The sequence below is a fragment of the Prinia subflava genome, chromosome Z, assembly GCF_021018805.1.
Source record: "Prinia subflava isolate CZ2003 ecotype Zambia chromosome Z, Cam_Psub_1.2, whole genome shotgun sequence".
Taxonomy (NCBI): Eukaryota; Metazoa; Chordata; class Aves; order Passeriformes; family Cisticolidae; genus Prinia; species Prinia subflava.
Genome location: NC_086283.1, coordinates 49,235,942 through 49,260,949, shown reverse-complemented (window position 1 = coordinate 49,260,949; position 25,008 = coordinate 49,235,942). Strand labels below are relative to the sequence as shown.

At 39.1% G+C, this 25,008-nt stretch overlaps 1 protein-coding gene across 3 annotated transcripts in view; it reads left to right on the top strand.

The window, feature by feature from the left end:
* Positions 1-2,691: 2,691 nt before the first annotated feature.
* The window catches only part of RASEF (RAS and EF-hand domain containing), a 35,353-nt gene continuing 13,036 nt past the window's right edge, over positions 2,692-25,008 (top strand). The window contains exons 1-9 of one of the 3 annotated variants that reach the window (XM_063421844.1): positions 2,692-3,440; positions 13,462-13,608; positions 14,434-14,524; positions 17,860-17,955; positions 18,933-19,010; positions 19,520-19,635; positions 20,514-20,582; positions 21,468-21,552; positions 22,932-23,023. In XM_063421844.1, the coding sequence (XP_063277914.1) occupies positions 3,073-3,440; positions 13,462-13,608; positions 14,434-14,524; positions 17,860-17,955; positions 18,933-19,010; positions 19,520-19,635; positions 20,514-20,582; positions 21,468-21,552; positions 22,932-23,023 (1,142 nt within the window). In that variant the 5' untranslated portion in view covers positions 2,692-3,072. The remainder of the gene's footprint in view (positions 3,441-13,461; positions 13,609-14,433; positions 14,525-17,859; positions 17,956-18,932; positions 19,011-19,519; positions 19,636-20,513; positions 20,583-21,467; positions 21,553-22,931; positions 23,024-25,008) is intronic. The other 2 variants (XM_063421845.1, XM_063421846.1) reach the window with 2 other exon arrangements.

The window sequence follows — 25,008 nt, the reverse complement described above, 5'->3', positions numbered from 1 at the left end:
CCAAGTGGATTTCACAGTTTGTGCTAAATTGCTTAAATTGTCCAATTGTAAACCAGAAAAAGGTGAATAAGAGAGTAATTGCAACCACAGAGGGATACATTTTCTTTCTCAGCCAACCCTAATGCTGGGAAATTTAGTTCAACTATGCAGGAAAAAGATATATAAAAGATATATCCAAAAGATATATTCTGTCCTCAGTAGAAGATCAGAATAGTATGGGTGACATTGCAGATAATGCCCAAGTCCACAAACAATGATGATGAACAGTAAATCAGTGAATAACTGTTCCAATTTATGTTCTATTTCCTAACTTTTCAGTGCTTGATGTTCCTAGTTAAAAATCTTCCTGTAGGTTCCTAAGACAACATATAGAAAGGGTTGGGAAGAGGGCTGCTAGTTCAGGCATGGAATCTGCCTGGAGCACAGCACTCCAGCTTTTTTTGGGTTTCTGCATAACTCTGCAGAGTTACTTTCAAAGACCACATATGCTCAAATAGCATTCCAAGGTTCCACAATTTATCCCACTGGTCAGCTCAGCTCCTCTGCTCTTCTACTTCCTGGGACAATAGGTCTTGGTGTCATGTGTTGCCATGCCTTTCTTTTCTGGCTTACCTGTCTCTTCCTATCTGTAGCATTTAACCTCTGTCTCTATAACAGAGACTTTTTCCACCAAGTACTGTAGGACGCTTTTGTGGTGACACAATGAATCCCTTCTTGTTCATCTGTTGCCTTAGGTCTTTCTCAAGTTCCTGAGAATGACTTAATTTTCTCTTCTGCCTCTTCAGCCAAATAAATGCTTGGGCTAGTTTCAGAGTTTCATGGCACAGTGAAGTAGAACAGATGATAGACTAAAAATTGAACGCATGGTATTCAATTAAGTATTATAAGAATCTTATGCATGAATTTAAAACATCTCTTATGAATTTAAAACTACTATGCCACATAAACAGTGTCTTGTATTTGCATATTTATTTAATTTAGAACTGGATTTGAAGAGCAGGTCATTCTGAGAACAGGGACATGATTTCAGAAGAAAGCACTGTTTTGCCATTGCCTGCTGGGAATCCTGATCTTGCCACTCATTATTTGGTCTTAACAAATAAACCATTTATTATCTTTGTGAGGTTGTGTCAGAACTATTCAACTAAACCATGGCCTGGCAAGCAAGCATGGGCTGTGTAGTATCGTGAAACATTGCAAGCATGATCTGTTTTGCAGAATATACCTATGCCATGGCAGTGCTAAATGATACACTGTGCTTCATGCCAGTGCCTGAGATTCGTGTGACAGACCTCCTCTAACAGGGAAAAAAATAAGAAAAAAACCACCAGAGGGACTACACGTCCAAAGTCTACGCCCTCTACTTAGCAGCCCAAGGCAGTGACTGCCACTAAAGATACACACAAGAGTATGTAAAAGTGTGGGTGGGATAAGGATAACTGACCAATAACTGACCAATGTCAATCGGCAGCCACAAAAGCAAACAAGGCGAGCACATTGATTTGAGTGGGAACTCCCTGTCTGGCTGCTCGGACACACTCACACCAGGATGAGGCTGTTGCAGTTCACCTCAGGAGCTCATCCACTCTGAAAGCCAAATGCCCCAGCCCCTATGAATGGGGAACTGGGTTGTATATGCAAGAGAAGTTTCTCTCTTTTTGATGCTGAGCAACCCTTCATCAACGCCTTAAGGGCCCCATGACACACCTTGGGTATAACAATTTGATGGACAGATAAATGACCACAGAACAGAAGAAGGAACAAGAAGAATAGTTTTGTTAAATAAATTCTGTTTTATTAAAACACTAAGAAACTGATGACGACACCACTTTACTACTATTAGTAGTTTTGCAATTATGTGTTGGAAATACAAATAGTAATAAAGATTTATAAAATCATAGATTTAAGTGTTTCCACTATCTCATACTTTTAAGCTTAAACTCAATATTCCAAATTTTTTAACAGCTATATTTTCTTAAAGTGTGGGGAACATTTTACAAACCTTTTTATTGTCTAAATAAAGATTGTTAGCCATCTAATCTTTATGGGTTAATAATCAAAAGCTGTCAAAAAAAATCTCTTTGAGGGCATTCCTTATCTTAGGCAGAGGAGTACTTTATAGTTCCCATTTACAGTATGAGGTTTATTCTAAGGAAAGGTCAGATGGACAATTTGTGCTTTGCTGGATCACATAATTAGGCTATGTTTTGGTCAATAAGGAAAATGCCGTTTTGGCAGTTCGATTTGTAGTCTGTTTATCACAACTGAGGTATTTTATTTACATTTGCAGGTAGACATAAACAAGAGTAAGTGCAGGGAAATAAATAATGATATAAAAATATCCCTTGGATTCAAATGGAATCTCAGTCTTGAGCCTGACTTCCACAGGCAAGACATCTTGACTTCTGTCAAGGAAGGCACTAGCTCTTCACAAAGCACTGAAAAGCTGTTTCCCCTGTTTTATTGATTTGGATCATCTTGTGCATTTTCAGTTTCAGATGGTATTTTAACAATCCACATTTCTAAATCACTGGTGGTGATACACCTGTAAGCACAAGATAGAACTACCCACAAGATAAGACTTCGTGTCAGTGAGAATTTATTTGTTCAAACTTTGTATCATCATGTGAGTCCTGGGTCTCCCGTGAACAGTGTTTTTATTATGTTGGAAAACGGAAGTTAGGTTTAACACCCGAGTATCAGGACTCACATCTGAGTGCTGCAGGGGGGTGAGACATGCTTTTTACCCTGCGTTGCCGTCTGTGGTTACCTGTGCCGTTCGCAACACCCTGGGCCCAGGGGCACCCCGCGCCGCTGCACTCCGTGAGGCGGCGGGGCCGCTGCCGGCCCGGGCCCGCCCCGCTCCCCCGGGGCTGCCGGCAGCCCTGCCCGGGACCTGCCCCGGCCGGAGCCGACACCTGCGTTCCGCCTCCGGGCCGTGCCCGGCCCCGCGGGGCGCCGGGGCGGGGCAGGACCCGGCCCGCCCCGCTGAGCCGCAGGTAGGGCAGCCACCCACCCGATCCCATCGCGTTGTGCCTGTGCCCGGAGTCTCCGCGCCGCCGGCGCCGGCCGATGGATCCCGAGGCGGGGGGTGACGAGCTCTCCCACCTGCGCGCCCTCTTCCTGGCGTGCGACGCCAGCGGCTCGGGCCGCATCGAGCGGGAGGACTTCGCCGCTCTCTGCGCCGAGCTGCGGGTCCGGCCGGCCGAGGCCGAGGCCATCTTCCAGCGCCTCGACAGCGACCGCGACGGGGCCATCACCTTCCCGGAGTTCGCCCGTGGCTTCCGCGGCGCCACGCGGCCGCAGCGCGGTGGCAGCGAGCCTGGGGGCGAGGACATGGAGGAGGAGGCGGCGTCAGCGGCTTGGGTCGCCTCGGGGCTGGAACAGCCCTGGAAGGACTTCGAGGTGCGGCTCGGGGACGAGGCGAGGTATATCCCCAGGTAAAGTCTGGAGCCGCCCGCGCCGTCCCACCTCGACGCCGGCGGTGGGAGCGGGTCCGCGGCCGCGGGGTTGGCGGGCTGGGGCGCGGGCAGCCCGGCGCTGCCGCCGCGGCCCTGCCGTCCTGCGGGGCGGGCACGGCCCTCCTGGCGGAGCCGCCGCCGGCGCTGACGCAATCCCGGCTGCGGAACGGCCGGGGAGCCTGACCCCTCGCCCCCTGCGCCTGCAGGTGTAGAGAGCCCTCCGCACACCTGCTGCCCGGCTGGGGTGCTTTCCAATGCTGTTCTTGCAGCGTGCAGGCGCTCCTGGCTTCCTCTGCTCTGCTCTGCCCCGCCGGCGACCCACGTGGAAAAGTCAGGCTTTGGAACGCACGAGGTGCAAGGTTCTATCGGCTCCGCAGGAGCTTTCTCCCCGTGCTATTCCCGACTAGCCCCCAGCATTTTTCTTCCAGCCCTGTCAACCTTTTCCTGGTAAGAGCTGACCAGCAGCATCGTTGCCTCCACGTTAACAGTGTTGGTAAATACGGTCTGATGAGCTCTCTGAAGTTCGTGAGATTCTTTGTCCCCGGTCTCAGTGAAATGAAGGCAGTTGATGGCAGCTCAGTTTGAGATTAAACGCGTTTACCACGGGTCTGTCAGTACAGGGCTGGTTCCAGAGACACATTTTGGTGACTCTCAGGAGTCCGACTGAAAGCTGAGGTGTTCGAAATTAATATGAAAATGTTGGCTATAGACCGTACAGAGTGATTCTGCTTCATTTTAAAATTGTAATTTATGATGGAAAACAAGTAATCTGAGTTTCAGGACTCGGTAGCTAGTCAAGAGAGTTTAAAAAAGTCATGTATGTGACTATATCTCTATGTTGTCTCTATATAGTGCTCCCTAAATTCCTGCCTATACCAGTAATTTAGTTCTCCTCACACTAAACATGTGTTTGGATTATAAGGTGAAAAGTTTCTTCAGAGAAATGTTCAGTTGCTTAACGTACTACTCATGTGAAAATCTGGAGTCAATTTTCTTTACTTTTTGGACTAACACTCTTTAGTTGTATTGGACTGCCCCATTTCAGACAGATCAGTAAATTTGTACAGGTCTTTGTTTAATTTGTTCTTGTTGCTTTCCTTGTTGCACACTTGCTCTCTACAGAAAGAGAACAAGAACAAAAGACTGCTTGAAAGCTTGCAGACACGGTTAATAACCTGAAGTCAGAAACTCATTAGGAGCTGAAAAAAAATCTGACTCATGAACAGTGGTAACTTGTGAAAGCATCTGTCTCCTCTCGGTAATAGTTCTCTTTCAGTATCTTAGTTACTGTTTGCAGCAGCAGTTTCAGTGTAGTCTGACTGAACATCTAGAAAGATAATACGAGAGAGGGGGAACAGCTTTAATTGGCCCCACTATGCAGACACATCTCGTAGTTTTGCGAAATTCATCATGATATAATGTAATTTGTGTTACGATTCTTTTACATAAAAACTGAAAACAAGTGCGTTTTGATGGTTAAATACTATCAGGTAGGCAGTAATTTGATGTAAGTGTTTCCTATTCAGGTTCAGGTTTGAACATCCTTCATAGTTGGCTGTATTTATTAAGTGTGAGTCAGTGTCAACTGAAAAACAGTTGCCCTTTGTTTTTTTTCTTTCCTGTCCTGTAGTGCTAGAAGCAGATCTGTTTTACAGCTCAGGTTTTTTTCCAGTTGTAGCCTACATCATTTTTTGTAGAAACGTATGTGTCAGGTTTTTTTCATGTGAGCAGTCCCACTAAAATCATTAGGACCACTTACATGAGTAATGAATATATTGAAATTCTTTGAGGAGTCTTAAGCAGAAGAATGTAACAAAATCACATGAAGTACAAGCTGGACTTCAAAAGAGATATTTATCTTTTTGCATAAATTATTTGGTTTGTTTTAGTTGTTTGTCATTTCAACCTTTTATTCAGGAAAAGGCCATAGTTTGAAAACTAGAACTGGCTTGGAACACACCTCCATCTTCAGTGTTATAAAGAGCTGGTAAAAGAGTTGGTGTCCTTATGTTGTGTTTTATTGCTCTTCATATATTTGTTGTGACAGTGACATCTGTGAGCAAAGTAATTACAAAGGAGGAACTTGGTAATCCATATTTTTTAATCTCAGTTGTGTGGGTTTTATCTTGTTCATTTTGGGGTTCAGTTCCTCAAAATGCTCTGCCTTGTGGCCACAGACTAGCAAGACACTGGCACATGTGCTTTGATGCAATTGGAGTTTATACAGAAAGAAAAGAGGCATGGGAAATGGAAGTGGTGCGAAAAGGGTTGAAATGAGGAGAAAATGCCACAGTAAACACCTGTTGTCTCTGTCACTCCACAGCTTGAGTGAATACCCATGGAAATCACAGGGAAAATTTTCACGATACACTTGGTTCTGTCTCCATTTCAGAAACGGAAAGTTCAGTTTCTGTGACTGAACTTCTTAAAAGCATAAATTAGCCTCCATAACAAGGTGTAAGACCCAGTAATAGATCTATACCCTGATCTAGTCCTCAATGTATTAGCAGACATTTAATGCAAAATTATTTACTGCCAGATGCTAAAATAAGCATGTATTGCAATAAGATATTTTGAATTTAATTGCTTATTTGAAATAGGTAGTTTTATTATGGGATGGATCATACCTCTGCAGTTTGGTGTATCAGTTGCAGAGTCTTCTTAGATTATACTTCAAAGGATTCAAGTCTGTGCTGAAGCTGAGGTTTTATTTGCAGTTAAACAGGCAGAGTCACATTAAAGAGTCTCTTTACAGCCTTGCTCCTTACCTCCTCACCTGAACAGATTTTTTGGACTAAATTAAATTAGAATTCTTGGTAAGGTGGTTACTGTGAGTCAAAGTATTGTTTGCCTTAGCCTTTATTTGTGCTTGGTGGGCAGTTTGCCTCTAGGAAAAAAAAGGTGGAAGATCTTTTCAGGCTGATAACCTGTGAAGTCAGACTTTAGTGGAATTGTATAGTGGATTTTTTTTTGTTTGTTTGTCGTTTTTTTCTTGTTTCCTTTTGTTTGTTTTTAATTCCATTTAAAATGCAGCTACCCTTCTGCATTGTTACATTTAATCAGAAATAATTAGTAATTAAACATAGAATCATGCAGTGCCTTTGTATATATATATGTATATGTTGCCAGCTGGAGATCTGTTTTATTGAGAAGTCAGCAATGTTTGTTAGTTTACTCCTCTAGGAAATATTTGCAGTGGTACGGGAGTGGGCAAAAAAGAAACTTAGCTTTTTGGTGCTCCAGGCAGTGAGTGCTTCAGTGCACTGTCACACTGGCAGTGTTTAACCTCTGATGGTGTTACTGGATGTTGCATTCTTTCTTGTGGCCCTTCTCAGGAGGCCCTGAAAGGTTCCCTCTGTGCTTCTAATCGACAGATGTGTTCCTTTAATCCTGTGGGAATGTCTCCCTAACGACAATCCTTTTCCATTCCTCAGCCTGAGCAAGGAGTAATCTAACATCCTCTGACACTACAAGAGAAATCCTGTACTTATGAAGTTATGACATTTCTCTCTGTGTAAATTACAGTCAAAAACTTTCTGGAAAACAGATTTTTAAATTTCAGTGTCAAAGACTTCAGTCACAAAGAACAAAGGCTTGGGACGGTCAAAAAGAATAAGCCCTACTAGGCGACTTTTGTGCAATATTTGGCAAATTGGATAATCTTATTGGAAAGTGAACTAAATTGATTAGAGCATGAATGTGTGGATTAATCAGAAGCAGAAAGTTTGTATCCCTATTTCGAGTTTAATCTGCTGCCTTTGAGAGGCCTCATGCTCCATTGCTTTGCTTTTTAGTCTTTGGGTGTTTTATTTGTGTGCCTTGTACTTTCACCCAAACTGACTATTCATCAGATTCAGATTTCAGTGCTGCCTGATTGTGAGATTTTATGCCTCATACAGTTCTAAAGTCTCTTAATGTGATTATGATAACAGTGTGCCCAGTCATGTCATCTGGACCTGTATAGAAAATATCTGGGGGATGTGATGAGAAAAGCATGCTGTTCTTAACATGAGCTACTTAAACTGTGAAAACAGGCGATGCTCATGGGATATACCGCTGAACTAAAGCAGAGAAGAGAAGCTCTGTTGCATAAAAAACCCATCCAAAACCTGTCATGCTCTTGCTGTCTTGAGCTAGGATGGATTTTTGCCAAAGTCAATATAGACCACAGTATTAACTTTTGCCAGCAATTTGTGTTTACTTCCATGAGATGATGAGCCATGATGTCAGAACTGGAGAGGTTTCCTTGGAAGTTGAAGCGTGTTCCTTGGAGTGGGTATAAAGGCAAATCCTGAGGAAAAACAAATGCTGTGTCCTTTTTTTTTTTCTTCCACAGTGCTGGAGAGGGGATCTCTTCTGTAAGAATGTTGTCTTGTCTTTTAGTACTTATCATGACAGGGGTTTGAGAGATGAGCTCATCTGGAAATGTGATGGATCGCTTTGTGTGAGCTGAAAGACTTTCTGAGCTACCTTAAGTTTTACTGCTCCTCTGATTTTTGCTTTAATCCAAATGTCGTCTGTGCCAACTAATTTAAGCACTGTAGCATTCATTTTCCTGGATTATTTTCCTTATATCATCACGTGATCATTTGCCATAATGTCTTTAAGGTGTTCTCCTTTTCCACAGACTTCATCTTTCCCTGCCTGTCCCACAGTCTTTTCCACTGCTGCTCCACTGGCTCTAAATCGCACCTCTAAGAGAACAGCATTCTTGCTTTGGGAACATTAAAAATCTTTCCTCTGAGGATCAGACCTTGGCTGGGCTGTCTCATCTGGGGGTTATCAATTTGGTAATCTTCTTTTAAGATGTATCTGAAGGCATAGATACAGAAAAAGATAAGGTAGTATTAAAAAACCCATAGTTGACAAATAGCTTCAAGTTGACAAATAGTTTGAATTTTACACTGTGTTAAAATTCTGTGTGATCTGTTCTTCCTTTAGGCACTCAATCTAGAGAAAGTGTTAGGCACTCAGCTGTGACAAAGTTAGATCCTTTCCAATCTATATCATATTTTGTTGTTCTTTTCTGCTGACTGTTACAATGGCATATCCAATGTGTCTGCCTTTCAGAAAGAGGTACTACTCGATCTCTTGGAGGCACACATAGGCTATTGGTCTCCAATGTAAGGACAATTATCAGATGCATAATGCTCAAGCTTTATTTTGTTCTGACCACCCAGCTCAGACCTTCCCAGCTCAGACCACCTTATGCTTCGTCTCTTCATGTCCATACCAGAACAGAACTTCTACATGTGATCAGAGCAATTTTACAAGCTCACTTACAGTAGAAAGAGATCATTAAAATAGTGTTCTAAAACCAAATACTGCCGTAAGAATCAAACTCAGGGACCTGTGTAGCATAGCATATTCTTCTTGGTGACTACATAGGGAGCAATGTAAGATACTGAGCAACTCGGGTTGAAAAATTCCATCATCATCCCCTGAACTGCATTCAGAGTGTGGATTATTAGGCAAATGGTCACTGTACAATCAGCAAACAAGAAATAATACTATTAATAGATAAAGATTAACATAGCTATGTGGATTGAAGAAAATTATGACACAATATAATCTAAATACCTGATAACCCCAAAATCAGTGTTGTGGGTTTTTTTGGTGGATCCTCCCCCTCGCTCCCTTCTGCTCCTTTTTATTCACCCATGGTATTTTAGATCTATCATATTAGAAATTGCATTATAATCAGAGCAGTTTTATTTTCTGTATGCAGTTCTTGGAGGAACTCTCTGAAACCATGTGAATACTGTAACTTTGCTTAAGTTAACTCATGTGAAGCTGTGCAAATATTGACTAATTACTCTTACTAAGTACTAATTTTACAGATGGCTTATGCTATAAAACCTTTGAAATGAGGTAAGGTAAAGCCAAAGCAGTTCTTGGCCACAATGCTATACTTTTTGTGGGTACTAGTGTTTGGTGTCTGCACTGTGCAGAAGCAACAGAAATAAATGCATGCATGATGAGTAGTGTAACTATAGTGCTAGATGAACAAAGTAACACACTTTCATACCATATATTAAAAGTTGCTCTTTCTATGCATTAGTATTTGAGATGAATTTTGCTGTAACATGTTGTCCAGCAAAAGGACAGACTATTTAGAGTTCAAGTCAGCTTGGTGAATCCATTTGTAAAGTCTTCTTTGATGATTAATTTTGAATTTGCAGAAAGAAATAGCATGTATTCACAAGAGGAAGTGAGGAGAAACAAATTGGGCAATGTTCATTGCAGCTAATCTGCCCTGCTGCAGCAGAGCCACTGATATTCATCAAAGAATGTGACAACAGGAGAATGACTAAAAATATAAAAATAGCAATTTGGAACCAATAATTTTCAAATACTTACTGCATGCTGATACAGAGTCTGCATAATTGCTGCCACCTTCATCATGGATTCATGGATACTTGGAGTGACTAAATCACTGACAGTCTTTCTAATTCATGAAAGTGTATTACGTCTTCCTGAAAGCAAAGTGATTAAGTAATCCTGCTAATTTTGTTGCATGACTTTGGTTTCTCATCTGTTTTGTTGCTGTTGTTTTTAGTGTGTTTTTGTGATTTTTTTTTTTTAAATTGTTGATGTAGTAGTTGAGAACCTACTTTTTAGTTAAGACATCCGGTATCACTGCTGTAGAAGCACTCATCCAAGTATCATTGAGAGTTTCGGTGACCAGTTGTGATCTTTCCAGGCCCTTTCCAGAATCCTGCATGGTTGTGATTGTATGGATATTGCTTGACTTCTGAAGCCCAAGTACTGCTTCCTAAAACTGTGTTGCTGAAATATTTTGAATCCAGCTGTATGTGGTAGCTGGTCATTGGGCTAAGAAGAGATACGAAATAAAGAAGTTTTTTTTTTAATCTCAGAGGGAGAATAAAACCTCACAGTAACTACTTTTGGGTTTCTGACTACTGCACCTTAAAGCAGACCTATCTGTATGACAGACATACCGGTTTCTAGCTTCAATTCAGGCATGTGTATTTCCAGATCACAGAATATTCTGAGTTGGAAGGGTCCAACAGGGATCATTAAGGCCAATGCTTAAGCAAATGGCCCATTCAGGTATTGGACCCACAACCTGGTGTTATTAGCACCAGGCTCTAACTGACTGATCTCAGATTTGCATATACTTTGAAAAGAATCACAGAATAGTTACAGTTGAAAGGAACCTTCAGAGATCATCGAGTCCAACCTCCCTGCCAAAGCGGGATCAGCTAAGAGCAGGTTACACAGGAATGTGGCCAGGTGTGTTTTGAATATCTCCGGAGATCTAGACTCCACAATCCCTTTGGGAAGCCTCTTCTAGTGCTCTGTCAGCCTCAGTGTTAAGAGACTTTTCCTCATGTTGACATGAAACTTTCTGTGTTTTAGTTTAGGAGCCATTGCTCCTTGTTGTGTTGATGGGCACCACTGAGAAGAGTTTGGCACCATCCTCTTGGCATCCACCTTTAAGATAATTCTATGTGTTGATGAGATCCCCTCTCAGTCTTCTCCTCTCCAGACTGAACAGGCCCAGTTCCTGCAGTCTCCCCTCATAAGAGAGGGGCTCCAGACCCCAAATCATCTTTGTGACCCCTGCTGGACCCTCTCCAGTAGCTCCTTGTCTCTCTTTGACTGAGGAGCCCAGAACTGGACACAGCACTCCAGATGCAGCCTCACCAGGGCCAAGTAGAGGTGCAACTCCCTCAACCCTCTGGCCATGCTCTTCCAAATGCACTTCAGGATTCCCTTGGCCCTCCACGGGGGCACTGCCAGCTCATGGACAGCTTGTGATCCACCAAGAGTCCCAGGCCCTTCTCCACAGAGCTCTCTGTAGGAGCAACCCCTGACCTGTACTGGCTCCTGGGGCTGTTCCTGCCCAGGTGCAGGACCCGACACCTGCCCCTGTTGAACTCTTTAAGTTTCTCTCTGCCCAGCTCTCCAGCATATCAAGGTCCATGGAATGGCAGCAGAGCCTTCGGGTGGGTCAGCCACTCCCCCAGTTTAGCACCATCAGCAAACTTGCTGAGGGTACATTCTGTCCCTTCATCTGGGTCATTGATAAACAGATTGAACAAGAACTGTCCCAGTAGTGATCCCTGGAGGATGACACTGGCTGTTGGTCTCCAGCTGGATTCTGGAAATGTCTTTAACAGTTTTTTAAATGCAAATCATTAATTGAATAAATGTACATTTGAGGAGTTCTTTAATGTTGTTATGTATACAGTTTGTAGCATCTGATGATCAGATAAATCTGTTTTTTATTGCAACTGTTTGTGAACCTCAACATTATTTAGAATACATTTTGAAAAAGAAATTGTGGGCATACATTGGAACGTATTTAACTTAATAAATACAGGGAAGCATTAGCCTTTGTAAAGAAAATCCTCTGCAAGACAGAAACATGTATGTACACGGGCATCAGTAAATCTTTATCTCTTTGTGCTGCTTTTATGTTTCTCTATCTTAAAATGAATGTCAACATTTCAGCTGGAAACAAGTATTACAGTGTCCTGAAGTAAATTGTTTAAAAGGGAATTTGAGCTATACTGACAGTTATGGAACTGTTCTAATAAAATAAGTTAGACCTTCAGTGGAGAAATCACATACAAGAAGCAGTGTGCTGCAGCATTGATAATCAAAGCTATGGAACTGCTTCAAGTGGGAGAAAATGAAGAGAATATACACTGATTGCTGATATCAGGTGTATGGTGAGGGTATTAAATAGCACTACATCCACTGAAGATAGGAAACCTTCAGCTGTCTAACAAGGAGGATCATTTAATCAAAGTTCAAGCTTTCATTTGCAACAAAAAGAGGGCATATATTAGTGATATTAAATATGGTGTTAGACTTGAACTTGCAAAATATTATTTTTGGTTGTATTTCTGCTTCTGATAATGTGTATTTCCTCATTACTGGCATGTTTTCTCCACCTTTCTAGACTTGATCTTCTCTGTTCCTTTTTTTCCATTTGTTTTTTAAGTTGTTCTGAATACCTATTCATGTTCTAGCATATAGTCTATGTCAATCAGATTCCCTTTTCCTTAGGACAGCTAAATTCTGTACAGAATATTTTCTGGTGTATTGCCCAATCCAGGAGTTGGAACCTAGCATGTAAAACAAAAGTTTGCATGATATACCAGTACCATGAACTGAAATCTGTGCTATTTATGTACTAGACTTTCTAATAGTGGTTTGGGTCTTATGCTTTTTTTTATTTTTCCTTTTTTTTTTCCTTTCTTTTTTTTTTTTTAGTTTTGTAAAGATTCTTTTCTCTGATAATTGGAATAGTATGAAGTGTATGTAAGTGAGTCCAGATTAAACAGAAATCAGAATATACTATTCCTGCTTTGAGGCAGCTTTTCACTATGAAGTTCAGGAGAACTTTTAACAACTAAAATACCTACAGCAGTGTTTTCTTCTTGTGAGATAGATCTGTCACTTTTCACATGAAAGTCATATACAGAATTAACTTCTTATAACAACAAATTTATTTGGGTACAGACCAGAATAATTTGTTTGAATCTGAAGAGCTGTATTATTTTGCCTAAAGCCCACCTCCCTCTATATCCTTTCCCCTTTTAACTTAGGTAGTTGGCATTCATACCTGTTTTCAATCCTTCTGCAACCTCTTCAAATCCTAGGTTTCTTCATGGATTATGATTAACATTACAGCAATCAAGAAACTTGACATACATTGTGGGTTACTCCAGTGGCATTCTCTTCACTACACTATGAATAGAAGTAAAAAATATTTCATTAGGCAGGTGGTTTTTTTTTTTTTTTTTTGGCAATAGCTATGTTAAAGCAGAGAAGTGGAAATGGTAAACATAATTTAAACTAATTGAGACATACTGTACTGAGTGTTCAAAGCCTGTGTCTAGCTTGCTGAATTTTAAAAACAGGCAAAGAGGGGAATATCTTAATTTGTAGTAAGTTTCTCAAACCTGAAGTAGAACGCTGTTACAAGTAAGTGCATTATAATGTGTATATCTCTCTTTTTCAGACAAGAGCAGGTCAGTGTTCTGTATCAGAACATACACATAGCAGAACCAAGATTAATCCAGCCATATGAGCATGTCATTAAGAATTTCATTCAAGAGATAAAACTTCAAAGTATAGAGATGGAAACTCTGGCCATAGCAGTAAAAAGGTACAGTGAACTGTGTTTCTAGTTCAGTTCTGCAGTTTCCTTTTTTTTTCCCTCTCTCATGCCTCTTTGTTTAAACTAGAGTTAATGCCAAAAAATGCAATGCAAAATATTTCCATAAACTGAGTTCTGAAGTTAGTTTTTATGCATACCTTTGTGCATAAGCACATATAGCAGTCTGCAAATGATGAGCTGTTCGTACTTCCGATAAATCCTGGACCAAATTTTTGCAGACTCTTTTGTTAGTTAAATGCCTTAAAGCATTTTGACTCCTCTTCCTTGGCTGCAGCTTTGAGTTTAATCATACATGTCTACTATACTTTCATTTTAGAAATATTTTTTTTTGCTTCATGAGCTTCAAGGAGTGTATTTACCTCCAGTAGTTTTTAACTGCTTGGCACTGTCAGTTTCACATTGCCAGAAACAAACAGATTGGACAGAGATTTTGTATGTGTGGGTGATGCAAGCTGCTTTTGAAGTCTCTTCATAGGATATAGAGAGGCACCTTTTATCTTTGTAACTTAATTTTAAAAATGCAGATGTGATGTATTTCATGCTAATCATCCGCTTGTGGCTATTATGTAAAATCTAATTTGCCAGGTATTTTGAATTATCTTCCAATTTCCATTCAGATATTTTGAATTAGCTTCAAAATAATTTGGGATTTATGTTCCCAGCCACACCAGTTTCGAGGTCTGGGCAATGTTAAGCTGTTTCCATGTCTGTCTGTCTAATTTGCTTCAGTTGGGGTAGACAGATGTGTTTCACACAGTGTTTCTTTCAAGCCAGAGGGCAATTCCTAAGAGAATATTTTCTTCTAAATTTTAGAGCTCAGGACAAAGCAGCAGTTCAACTCAGTGAGCTGGAGGAAGAGATGGAACTACGGATACAGGCTGCAGAGCATAAAGTTAAAAAGGAAGTAAGTATTTTATATTTACAGATTTTCATAATTACTAAACTCTCAGTAGTCTTAATTAGGATTGATGGCCACATGTGGATTTGATCCTGATGAACTAACTCAAAGTTGCTGTAGGCAAGGCCTGGATAAAAAAAGGCTATCCACAAGATAAAAAATGAATTATCTTAATGCTTTCCTTAAGAGGAATATCTGCTTAGGTGTAATAAACCAAGAAAAAACGTCTTTCACTTTTGTGGGAACATACTGGCCAAGAAGAGTTTCTTTCTGAGATCAATATTGGAAACAGACTGAGGAAAATGTTATTTCAGCACTAAAGAATGCAATCTAGCTCTCCTAGTAAACTAATTTATTTAGAATTTAATGCTTGGGTTGTTTGGTCCTGCTTTCTATATCTGCGTGGAGTAATGGTCTGTCTTTCCTCCATTCTCCTGCAACCACATTTTAGATAGTTAAGAGAGGGCAACTGTGATAACAGTGTGTGAGGGCCTGGGCCTTTCAGACTTCGTGGGAAATTCTGTTTTAATCTGCTCAATTTTAGCTGTTGTTTCAACCCATTTGCTGTCTATATGAAAAGGTGTAAAAATCCTCTTCTCCTACCCAGAGGGAGACACATTAGAGCCACATGTGACTGCATAATTTAAAGGAACAAGACTATAGCTCCCTGCTTCATTTTGAGTTGTTACTACATTCATTTAAGATAAGCCAAACTTTTTATGGGCATAAGAATAACAGTTTGTGGAAGTGTTCTAATGTGGGCATAAGAAATGTTTTAATTAAACTTATGCTGTGGGCAGAAGTATTGCTCGGTAGGACACGCAGTATACTGAAAGTCTGTATATATTTGCTATGGGTTCTTCCACCAGAATATTTGCAGAACCAGAAACAATAAAGTCCAGTCTGCCAACTTGCTGATTTTAAGTCGTTCACACTAATTGATATTTGAAGATAAATGGTATTCTGATAGATTTACTTCAAATATCTTTTTTTCCTGTACAAGAGAAAGTAGTCCTACCACGCCCTAAAAACATATGGTGTTTCTAGAAACAAAATATAATGGCATAAAAATGTTAAAGATAACACCTCTGAAAAAAAAAAAAAAAAGAAGTGTGTTTTAATATGTTTAACTAGTGGTAATGCAGCTCTTAGTAGAAATAAATTTTCTCTTCCAGAGAAGCAAAGTTGTTAATGTTTAGGAAACAAATACATTTACTCTGAAAAATTACTGTTCTCAGAAGATAGTAAATTACTGAAAAAGCCCTGAATAATCGTTTTAACTGTTTTAAAAGGATGACTGGGATGTGTGTGTTTGCTTATGCTGAGAACATCTACAGTTATATACTAGGATTATGCAAAAGTCGATCTTCTATGTATTATCTAAATCTAGTCTGCATTCTCAATCACTGTTTGCATCTAGCCATAGGTATGAAAGATGGTCTGTTAACTTGTTTCTCACAAGGTCTTTTTCATTTTCACTCTCCAGTGTTCCTTGTAGCTCCTAGCTCCACATACCGCACCTACTAAAACGCCCTGAGAGTAAATGTTAAGTTATTTACTTTGTGGGAATGTACTAAGCCATTAATCTTAATGTCTGTAATCAAGGCTATTGTTTGTCAGAGTGATCTCACTCATGCCACCGGGACACCTGCTTCTGCATGAGCCTATCCTGTATTTTGTTTCTTCAAGGGAAGCAAATAGTTACCAAACAATACTTAGGAATCTATGTAGTTGGCAACAGTAGGGGAATCCACCTTAAACTGATTACTTTGATTATTGTTTTAACACACGAATGTCAGCGTTACCTACAGGAATTCTAATTCTGAATGCTAAGCCAAGTCCATGTGGGCCTCTTCCATGTGAAAATTCAACCTGTCACATTGGTTCCACTTGTCATTGCTGCATTCTGATTTCTTGTGTTGTGAAACTGGAGTCCCTGGGGAGTGGCTGGAGTGAGTGAAACACACTAGTCTACAGCACACCACACACGCTGTTTGCTTCTCATTGTGGTTGATGCAGCTCCTTTCCAAAAACTCTCTAATTTGATTTAAAAAAATCTAATTATTCTAATTCTAATAATTCTAATTTGATTAAAATAAATCTCTCTAATTTGATTAAAATAAATTTCACAATGCTGTACTTGATTTGATATTCAGACTGAATACTGTATACAGGTATTGGTATTTGACTGAGCACCTGTGCTGGTTTCAAACCCAGTGAGAAAACTAAACCCACTTCACTTGTCACCTTTTCCCCCTCTGCTCCTTCCAGTAACAGAGGAAACTAGGAGAAATTATAAGCTAGGATTGCAGTTTACTGGAAAGCTGCAATAATCACAACAATATTAATAATATAGGGTATACAAGGCAAAGAAAGAGTTTTACCCACAAAAGCACATTCACTGCTGAATATCCCCGTGGGCAGTACTTGCTGCAATCTCTAAGCAAAATGGTGACCATCCTGATGTGGCTCCCCATTCCACACAGAGAACAAAGGCAGTACACCTCGGGGCTCCCACAGCCCTGTCTCCTCCCCCTGGGTCTGAAGTAAGGGAAGACAGAGAGAACCCAGAACCTGGAAAGAGAGTTTGTCTGCAAAAGGACTTACACTGCCAAGATGCTGATTCCAGAGGTGGTGGCAGTACCAGTGCAGCCCCTCTCTCTCTGGGGTCCTGGTGGTGACAGCAGTGCAGACGTCTGGGCTCACTCTCTCTTGATGATGGCAACAGTTGCAGGACAGCAGCTCCAATGGCTCTAGGAACTGCACCAGTGTCTCTGTCCTGGTGCTCAGCAGCTGTGCAGTCCTGATTCCAGCCCAGCACACCCTGCCATGTGCCCTGGTAAAAGATGGCACTGCTTGCTTTTCCATCCATGGCATTTTTCCTGCTGAGACCATCCTGGTGATGTGGGTGGTATTGAATAGACAGCACTGAAATCACCCCCTTGTCTCTTTTCCTGGGTCAAAACCCTTTGAAACTAGAGATGCTGTTGTCCTGCTTGCCTTTTACTGATGTGGGCCTGTAATGTTCCAACACTTGCAAGCAAAAAAATTTTAAGGAAAAACAGAAGTAAAAAAGTAAATGACATTGAGAATGTGAAGCACAGGAATCATTAATAAAAACCACTCTAACACTTAGTTTTCATGCCAGCATTTTATTTCTAGGAGTGGTTTATAAGTGGACTGCAATTACAGAATCAGAATCTGTGTATCTTAAGGAAGGGACAGAATGGAAAGACACATCTGTCTAAGTGAAAAGCGTGTACTTTCCAAACTGATGAATGAATTTTTTAATACGCATTTGAAACTTGTCTCAGCTTCTAATGAGATTGAAAATATTGCAGGAGAAGCAAAAAGCTGAAGAAGCACTAAATGAGCTGAAGCGCCAGTATGACACTGAAGTTGGGGATCTTCAGGTGACAATAAAAAAACTTAAAAAGGTAAGTGAGTTGAAGTCTAGTGAGTTTTTTAAGCGTTTTAAGAGATTTTGACCTTATGAAATGCCTCCCTCAAGATAGATAATCATAATTGTAGGTTTCTAATTTAATTGGCATTAGTAAATGGCAACTGCAAATAATTTTTAGGTTGTGTTGTCCTTTTGTGCTTTTGAATTCATGCTGTGTAATTTGTTGAAATACTTAGGAAAGGGAGCAGCAACTATTACCTAAATTCTGTGGCTTAACGATTTTCTAGGTCCATCAGGTTATTAACATTGCAGTTACCTAGTCTTGTATTTGGTCCATTAGAAGTAGTCCAATATATTGCCATTATGTATAAATTACAAATATTTAAAGATGGAATTAGCAACCCAGACATGGTAATTTACAGTACTATAGCGCCTTTTAGTACCCAACTGCAAGCCAATCTTGCAATTTGATACCTTGTAGTAAAGTAAACTGAAATCTCAGGAATGATGTTTTGGGATATTTTGTAATTTGGTTTTAATTTTGACTTTGGTTTTTGCTGTAAGTTTTACCAGAATTATAGTAAGCAAAGTGCATATGTTTTTTGGGTTTTGTATTTAATTTCACTTAAAGGAACATTTGTAGAAATGGAAATTTCTGGAAAGAAGCATGAGATGTTCTTGTCCAAATACTACATAGCTGAGGTAGTAATAATTTTTAATATTTTTTTAAGTTAATGTTTCTCTCTGTTTTTATCTTAATAGTTTGTCTTCTGTGTCATTACTTATGTGTATTGGATACCCGAAGAGTGCAGCATGCATATCAATTTTCTAGAAAGCCGGTGATTTTTTAAATAATGCTGTTTGCTATTACATTTGGAAAAACTTTTAAGTTTTAAAAACTTTAACAACTGTAAAACCTTTTAAGGATTATTTATTGTGATTTCCGTAAAGTTGGTTTTTTAAATCAGAATAATCAAGTGCATTAATTGTGCATTTTTTTAATACTTCAAGCTGGAGGAGCAATCCAAATACGTCAGTCATAGGGAAGATGTAGCTGAACTGAAGAAAAGAATTCATGATATGTTGCTGGTAAGAGATTATTATCATTATTAGATACTATCATATTAGATATTAATTTAGCCTGAGTTTTAGTGTCTGCAATACAGACTGTTATAATTGTGGGCATTTGGATTTTGATTTTTGTTTGTTTGGTTTTTGGTTTTTTTCCCATTTAGTACTGGTAAGCTAGAAAGTAAACTTTAAAAGTCATGAGTAACTGTATGTGGATCTTTTGAGCTGAAAAAGTACTTGCTTAAATGTATGCACATTCTATGTAGGACATTTAGAAATGGCTTGACATGATGTGGTCCCAGTTTTTTGTAACTGAATGGAAAAATAAAAGTTAAGAGATTCTTGCATGTTAATTTACTGACTTTTCTGTTGATTTAGCGTTCTTTCATCTTTTTTCCCTCTCTATGCTAAATTTTAGTGTTTCATTTTTATTTAACTTTGATGATTTTTATTCTATTATTATAATACATCAACATTTTGTGGGGGTGACTATGACAGCTAACATCTACTATCTTCCTTTTTTGAAGGAAAATCAGAGACTTAAGAAAGATCTTTTAGAAGCGCAGACAAATATAGCTTTTCTACAGAGTGAATTAGATACCTTGAAAAGCGAGTATGCAGATCAGTCTTTGAACACTGAGAGGTAAGTTGCTTCTACATGATGATATTTTCACCAGGGAAAAAAATCTACTTGCTGGTGTAATTATTATGTATGCAGATGGCAACTGTTACTTTCTAGATTTGCCTTGAAGGATAGGTACATGTTTGATACCTCGTCATCAGGGCTGTTCAGTTTTCTTGTTAGGTTGCTGAAAAAGCAAGTTCTGGCTCTGATGCAAACTGTAACAACCTTGCAAGAATATCTATTGATTTTAGTGGGAGTTTATTAGGAATAAAACACCAGCACAGCATCAGGTGTACTGGTTTGTGTTTTTTTTGTTATTGTTGTTGTTTGTGTGGTTGTTTTTGGTTTTTTTTTTTTTTTTTTTTTTTTTTTTTTTTTTTTTTGGGGTTTTTTGGTTTTTTTTTTTTTTTGTTGTTTTTTTGTTTTTTTGTTTTTGTTTTTTTCTCTTGGCTTGCTTTTTTTTTCTTCATGACTTCCGCTCACATGAGTAATTGTAGGAATATTAAGGAGAATGGTTTTGGAAGCCTTCCATTCTATCCTAACCATTTGTTTTTCTGAAATGAATGAAAGGTTGTTCTAGTTACTCCTTTAAAGCAGTATAAAAGGCAGTTTCATTGTGTGATTATCGTCATATAATATAAATTACATTTCAAGCGAAAAGCAGGCAGCCCCTGTAGTTATTTTGTACATCTTTCATTTTTCATTCACAGTCTTTATTGAGTTACAATGGCAGAGATTAATGAGTCTGCAAGTGATCTTACTATGCATTAAACTGCTCTCAGCATATTTCAGCATAAATGTAAACTCTACCAAAAGTAATACGGTGAAAATACAAGAGTATCCTGTTAAGTATAAGTTCATTGAAGTTTGGTGTTTGTTTTTGTTTCTTTTTCCAGGGATCTGGAAATTATCCGAGAGTATACTGAAGACAGAGATAATCTGGAAAGACAAATTGAAATACTTCAGTAAGTTTTCAGTAATTTTTTTTTCATTATCAAATTTTGTCCCAGCATATTTTGTATCCCAGCATGTTTTTGTGTCAAAAGATTGGGTTGAAATTTGGGAAAAATGTGCCAAATGAAAATACTGAAATGGCATAATTTATGAAAGTGTTCTCAACTGTCATAAACGTTACTGTGGTATTAACTCTACTGTGATACTGATCCACTAACACTTCAGTTGTTTCTTCCCATTTCTTTTCCTAGCCCCACTAATTTTCATTTCTTTCTAATAGGCTGAATGCAATTGAAGTCTGTACATGCTATCATAAAAATTATTCCCTTGCTCCTTTTTCTGTTGGCTTTGCTTCTCCAGTAACTCCTTGTCTTATTGTTGTCTGTACTAAGAGTGGCAGTATTATACAATAGGTGCACAAGAAGGGTCACAATGAATAGATTTTTTAATATCTTCATATCTTTATTTACTTTCCTTATCCTAAACAAATTCTTTCTTTCAAACAGATGAATTTTATTTGTACCCTCAGCGGTATTTAAAGGGTAGTCATTTTGTACAGAAATGGCTGGACTAGTTGTTTTGTTGTGTGGGTTTTTTTTTCTGTGACCATTCCTACAGTATATTTTTTTTCTACTCAGCCGACCAAAGACCATGCTGTACAAGTGAAAATGAGCTTCCTCGGCTGCCACTGAAGCCTAAAATTTATAGTGATTTTTTCAGATAATTTGTTTGAGTATCTGTCAATGTGTTTCTAGTTTCATGTTACTCTTTAGTGTTTAGTTAAAGGAAATAAAAGGAGTCTTTTGAAAGTATTTTTAATTTTTTTCTTTTTGATAAGTTACATAGTTTTTCTTATTTTCTTAAGTTCTGAAAGTTAAACTGTGTTTTCTTGTCAGATCAGCCAATAGAAAATTACATGACAGCAATGATGGTTTAAGAAGTGCACTTGAAAACAGTTTCAGCAAGTACAACAGATCATTGGTATGTATTTATGATTTTGTTACATTGTCACAGAAGGTGTAAGAATCAACACAGTGAATTTAAATTGGTACCTCAGTGGGTACTCAGAAAATTGAGTTTTATTCCGTGGACTCACTGTGGGAGTACTCCTGTGTAGTTTTGTTAGATTTTACTTACATTTTGTTAAATAATGGAAGTTTTGTTAAAACATAGCTGTTTTCCGAGGTGCTTTGGAAAGAACGATTTTTTTATTATGCTGTGATATTTAATAAGATAAATAAATCAACAGTTTCTCTTGTGCTAAAGGGGATGTATTTGTGTTGTGTATGGGAGTGTCCTACCGTTGACAACACACCTTCTCAGAAAACTGCTCTTTTTTAGTAGCAAGGTCTTAACCTAACTTGAACTTTTTTCCGGGTGAGTCACTGGGATAATAAATAGCCTGGACTACTGATAGTGACCTTAGTCAGACTCTTTTGGGCTCTCAGAATACATTGGAGTCTCTTATAACAAATGTCACCCAACATCCTTCAAACTAGAGAAAGAAAGGCTTCAAAGTAAGGAAAAAAGCTACTCCACGCTGTCATTTTGCAGTCCTGTGAAACCTGTTAAAACTCTTGAAACCAATGATTGGGCATCACGAATAAAGCAGACAGCTTTTTTAGAAGGATGGAACCAGAATAATGCACCCACAAAGACAGTACTGGACAGGAAGGAGGAAAATAGGGGTCAGTTTGTTTCCAGTACACATGAGGGCGTTTTGCTGATAGAAGCTACCAGACATTTGCTACAGATGCAACAATGGATACCGTTTCCTACTGTCATGCCTGGAAATATAAACGAGCATATTACAGACAAGACAGAAGCAGCAGTTTCCAGTGAATAAATGTATGGAGGCACAGCAGAATGTACAAAATACTTTGTCACAGTCAAGACCTTTCCTTCACTCTGCTCTCAAGAACTAGGAGGTAGCTCTCCTGAAATTAGCCCAGCTAGTGACAATACCCCTTTTTTTAGTAGTCAGCATGCCATGGTCTAAATACCACTTTTCAAAGCTTAACATTTCAGAGTCTTCAGGTGTAGTCAATGAAATCATCCTCTTCAAAGTTCTATTGTCTTTTGTGGTTGAACATGTTTAGTGGGTTCAGTATAAAGGCAGTGGTGAAGCCTAAATGCTGTAGGTAATAGGCCTTCTAACCTTCAGCAATATATAAACTATGATGTTTAACTGAATGTAAGTAGTTAAATATATATATATATATATATATATATAATATAAGGAAGCATATATTAAATACATCCAGTTTGTAATTTTGATGATGCATGCTTTTCTCAGCAAATCTAGATACTTCCTCTGTGTTCATCAAAGTTATAATGCATTTGTTTTGTATCTGTTGCAGCGGTTAGCAAATACCTCACCAGGAAGTACCATTTCTAGAAGCAGTCCTAAATTTAATGGTGAACATTCTCCTTTGAACCCACGGTATGACAGGTAAGCTGGGCTTGCTTTTGTAAATATGAAAATGAGTTGTTTTAGAAGAGCAGATTGCTGTTAAGTAAGAGACAATAGTTCTGTCTGATTTAGAAGTAATGTGTGACCATAGCGTATGATCCAAAATACACTGAAGTCAATAGGAATCCTCTCAATTGCTTCAGAAAGCTCAGGATAGCCCTCTTCAGCTGAAGCCATAAACTTATGGAGAGTTCAGACAGCCTTTTGTCTGGTCTTGGCCTCTTTTAAAATTCTAGTTTGTTTCTCAGTCTCTTTGTCTCCAAGAAACTGCAAAGCTCTTCTGAGGGCCTTTGTTAGCCTTACTCAGTACTTGAGAAATAAAATATTTTTGGTTTTGTGTTCAGCTTGTGTGCCTTTTTCCCCATGTAATAATTACTACAAATGTGAGCCTGATTCTTCAAAAGGATAAACCACCTCACCTCACACTGACATGTGAGAGTAGTGAATGCACTTAGATATTAATGAAATAAGAGTACAAAAATAGTAAGTTATCTAAATGCAAAATACAGATCATTGATCAGAACTTCCTCTCATCAATTCAGAAACTCACTGAAGACAGAGGCAACCCAGAGTGCTGTACTGCTGTCAGTGATGCCGTCACACTTGGTTTCTTAAACAGATCCATCAGCAAAAATGTGTCTTTATTCAATTGATAGATTATTTTGTCTTCTTTTTATTTCAGTCATATTCCAAACCATAGAGAGATCTCTAATAGAGGCTTAGCAGTTTGTGTTTTATATTTTGTTAGAAAGGAAAGTATCTTGGATAGGAATTAAATTGACTTCTGCTTCACACTTACCCCATTCATTCAGTAGTGTCATTCTTCCTCTGTTGTCTCCATGTGAGATTGTTTGCTGCCTGTAAAGTTTTGGTTGTCACAAGCTGTTTCCTTTTTCGGAATGCACTTAAACCCAATTCCCTAACGTTGGACCCTCTGCAAATTTTTAGAGGCATCCACTCTAAGTTGCATTCAGTAATTTTCTGAGGGAGTAACTAAAACCTCTCTGGAGGCTTAGTTATGTTGTTCTCTGTGAATATTTATTAGTACCTGCCACATGGTGCAATCCTTGCATTTCCACAAAAGTGGGAAAGCTACTTTGGAAGAAAGTTTATGTGGTAGGAATAAAGCTTAATTTTAACATGTGTGACTTGATAGTATCAAAAGACAGAAAGAGATGTGAATGTCCCAAAACCTGTTTGTTTTCAGTAGTTTGTCTCCTGGCATCAGATCAGCCTTAAGAGGCATTGCTTTGCCTACTAACGTATTTTAAGCAATTTGTTCTAAAAGATAGGATTTTTTTTTTTTTTATCTGTAAGATTCATCTTGATCTAACTTGCTTCAAGCATATACGAAATTTCCAGCATTGGGAATTTCCCAGCATGGTTCAGGGAAGTTGGAAATTGCTTACTAAACGGCTTTATTTCAGGGAATGCCTGACAAGCTTAACTTTGTTATTGCATGCACTCTTCCTCAGTATTTCAGTGATTTGAAATAGGCTAGTAGGTGCATGAAGACAAAGACCATGTACGTTTCGGCATCCTACAGCAAAGATCACATGCATTCATGTGGTTATTCGTTAGCCTGAAGGGGTGTAAATTAGATGGTTCTGAATGTTACTGCATGGGACAAGGATGCCACTGTCACCCCCATTTGGCCAGTTGCAGCGAGGAATGACACTTGGTAACAACTTTGTAATTTGGTGATTTTCCCCACTATACTCTCCTGTGTTGTGCCATCACAGGGGAGCCTCTCTGGGAGCAAGCTGTTATTACAGGGATTGGTGTTGACTTTGTCTGGTTTAGCAGTTCAGTGCATCACATCCATTCCCAACAGGGCTAAGACAGACTCTCTCTTCTGTGCTAGGACTTGGAGACCTTTATTGCCTCAGTTTAGTTGATGCCTGTCCCTATCTTGCTGAAGGGGCATGATAATGATTGTAGCCATTATAGCTTTTGTTATAAGA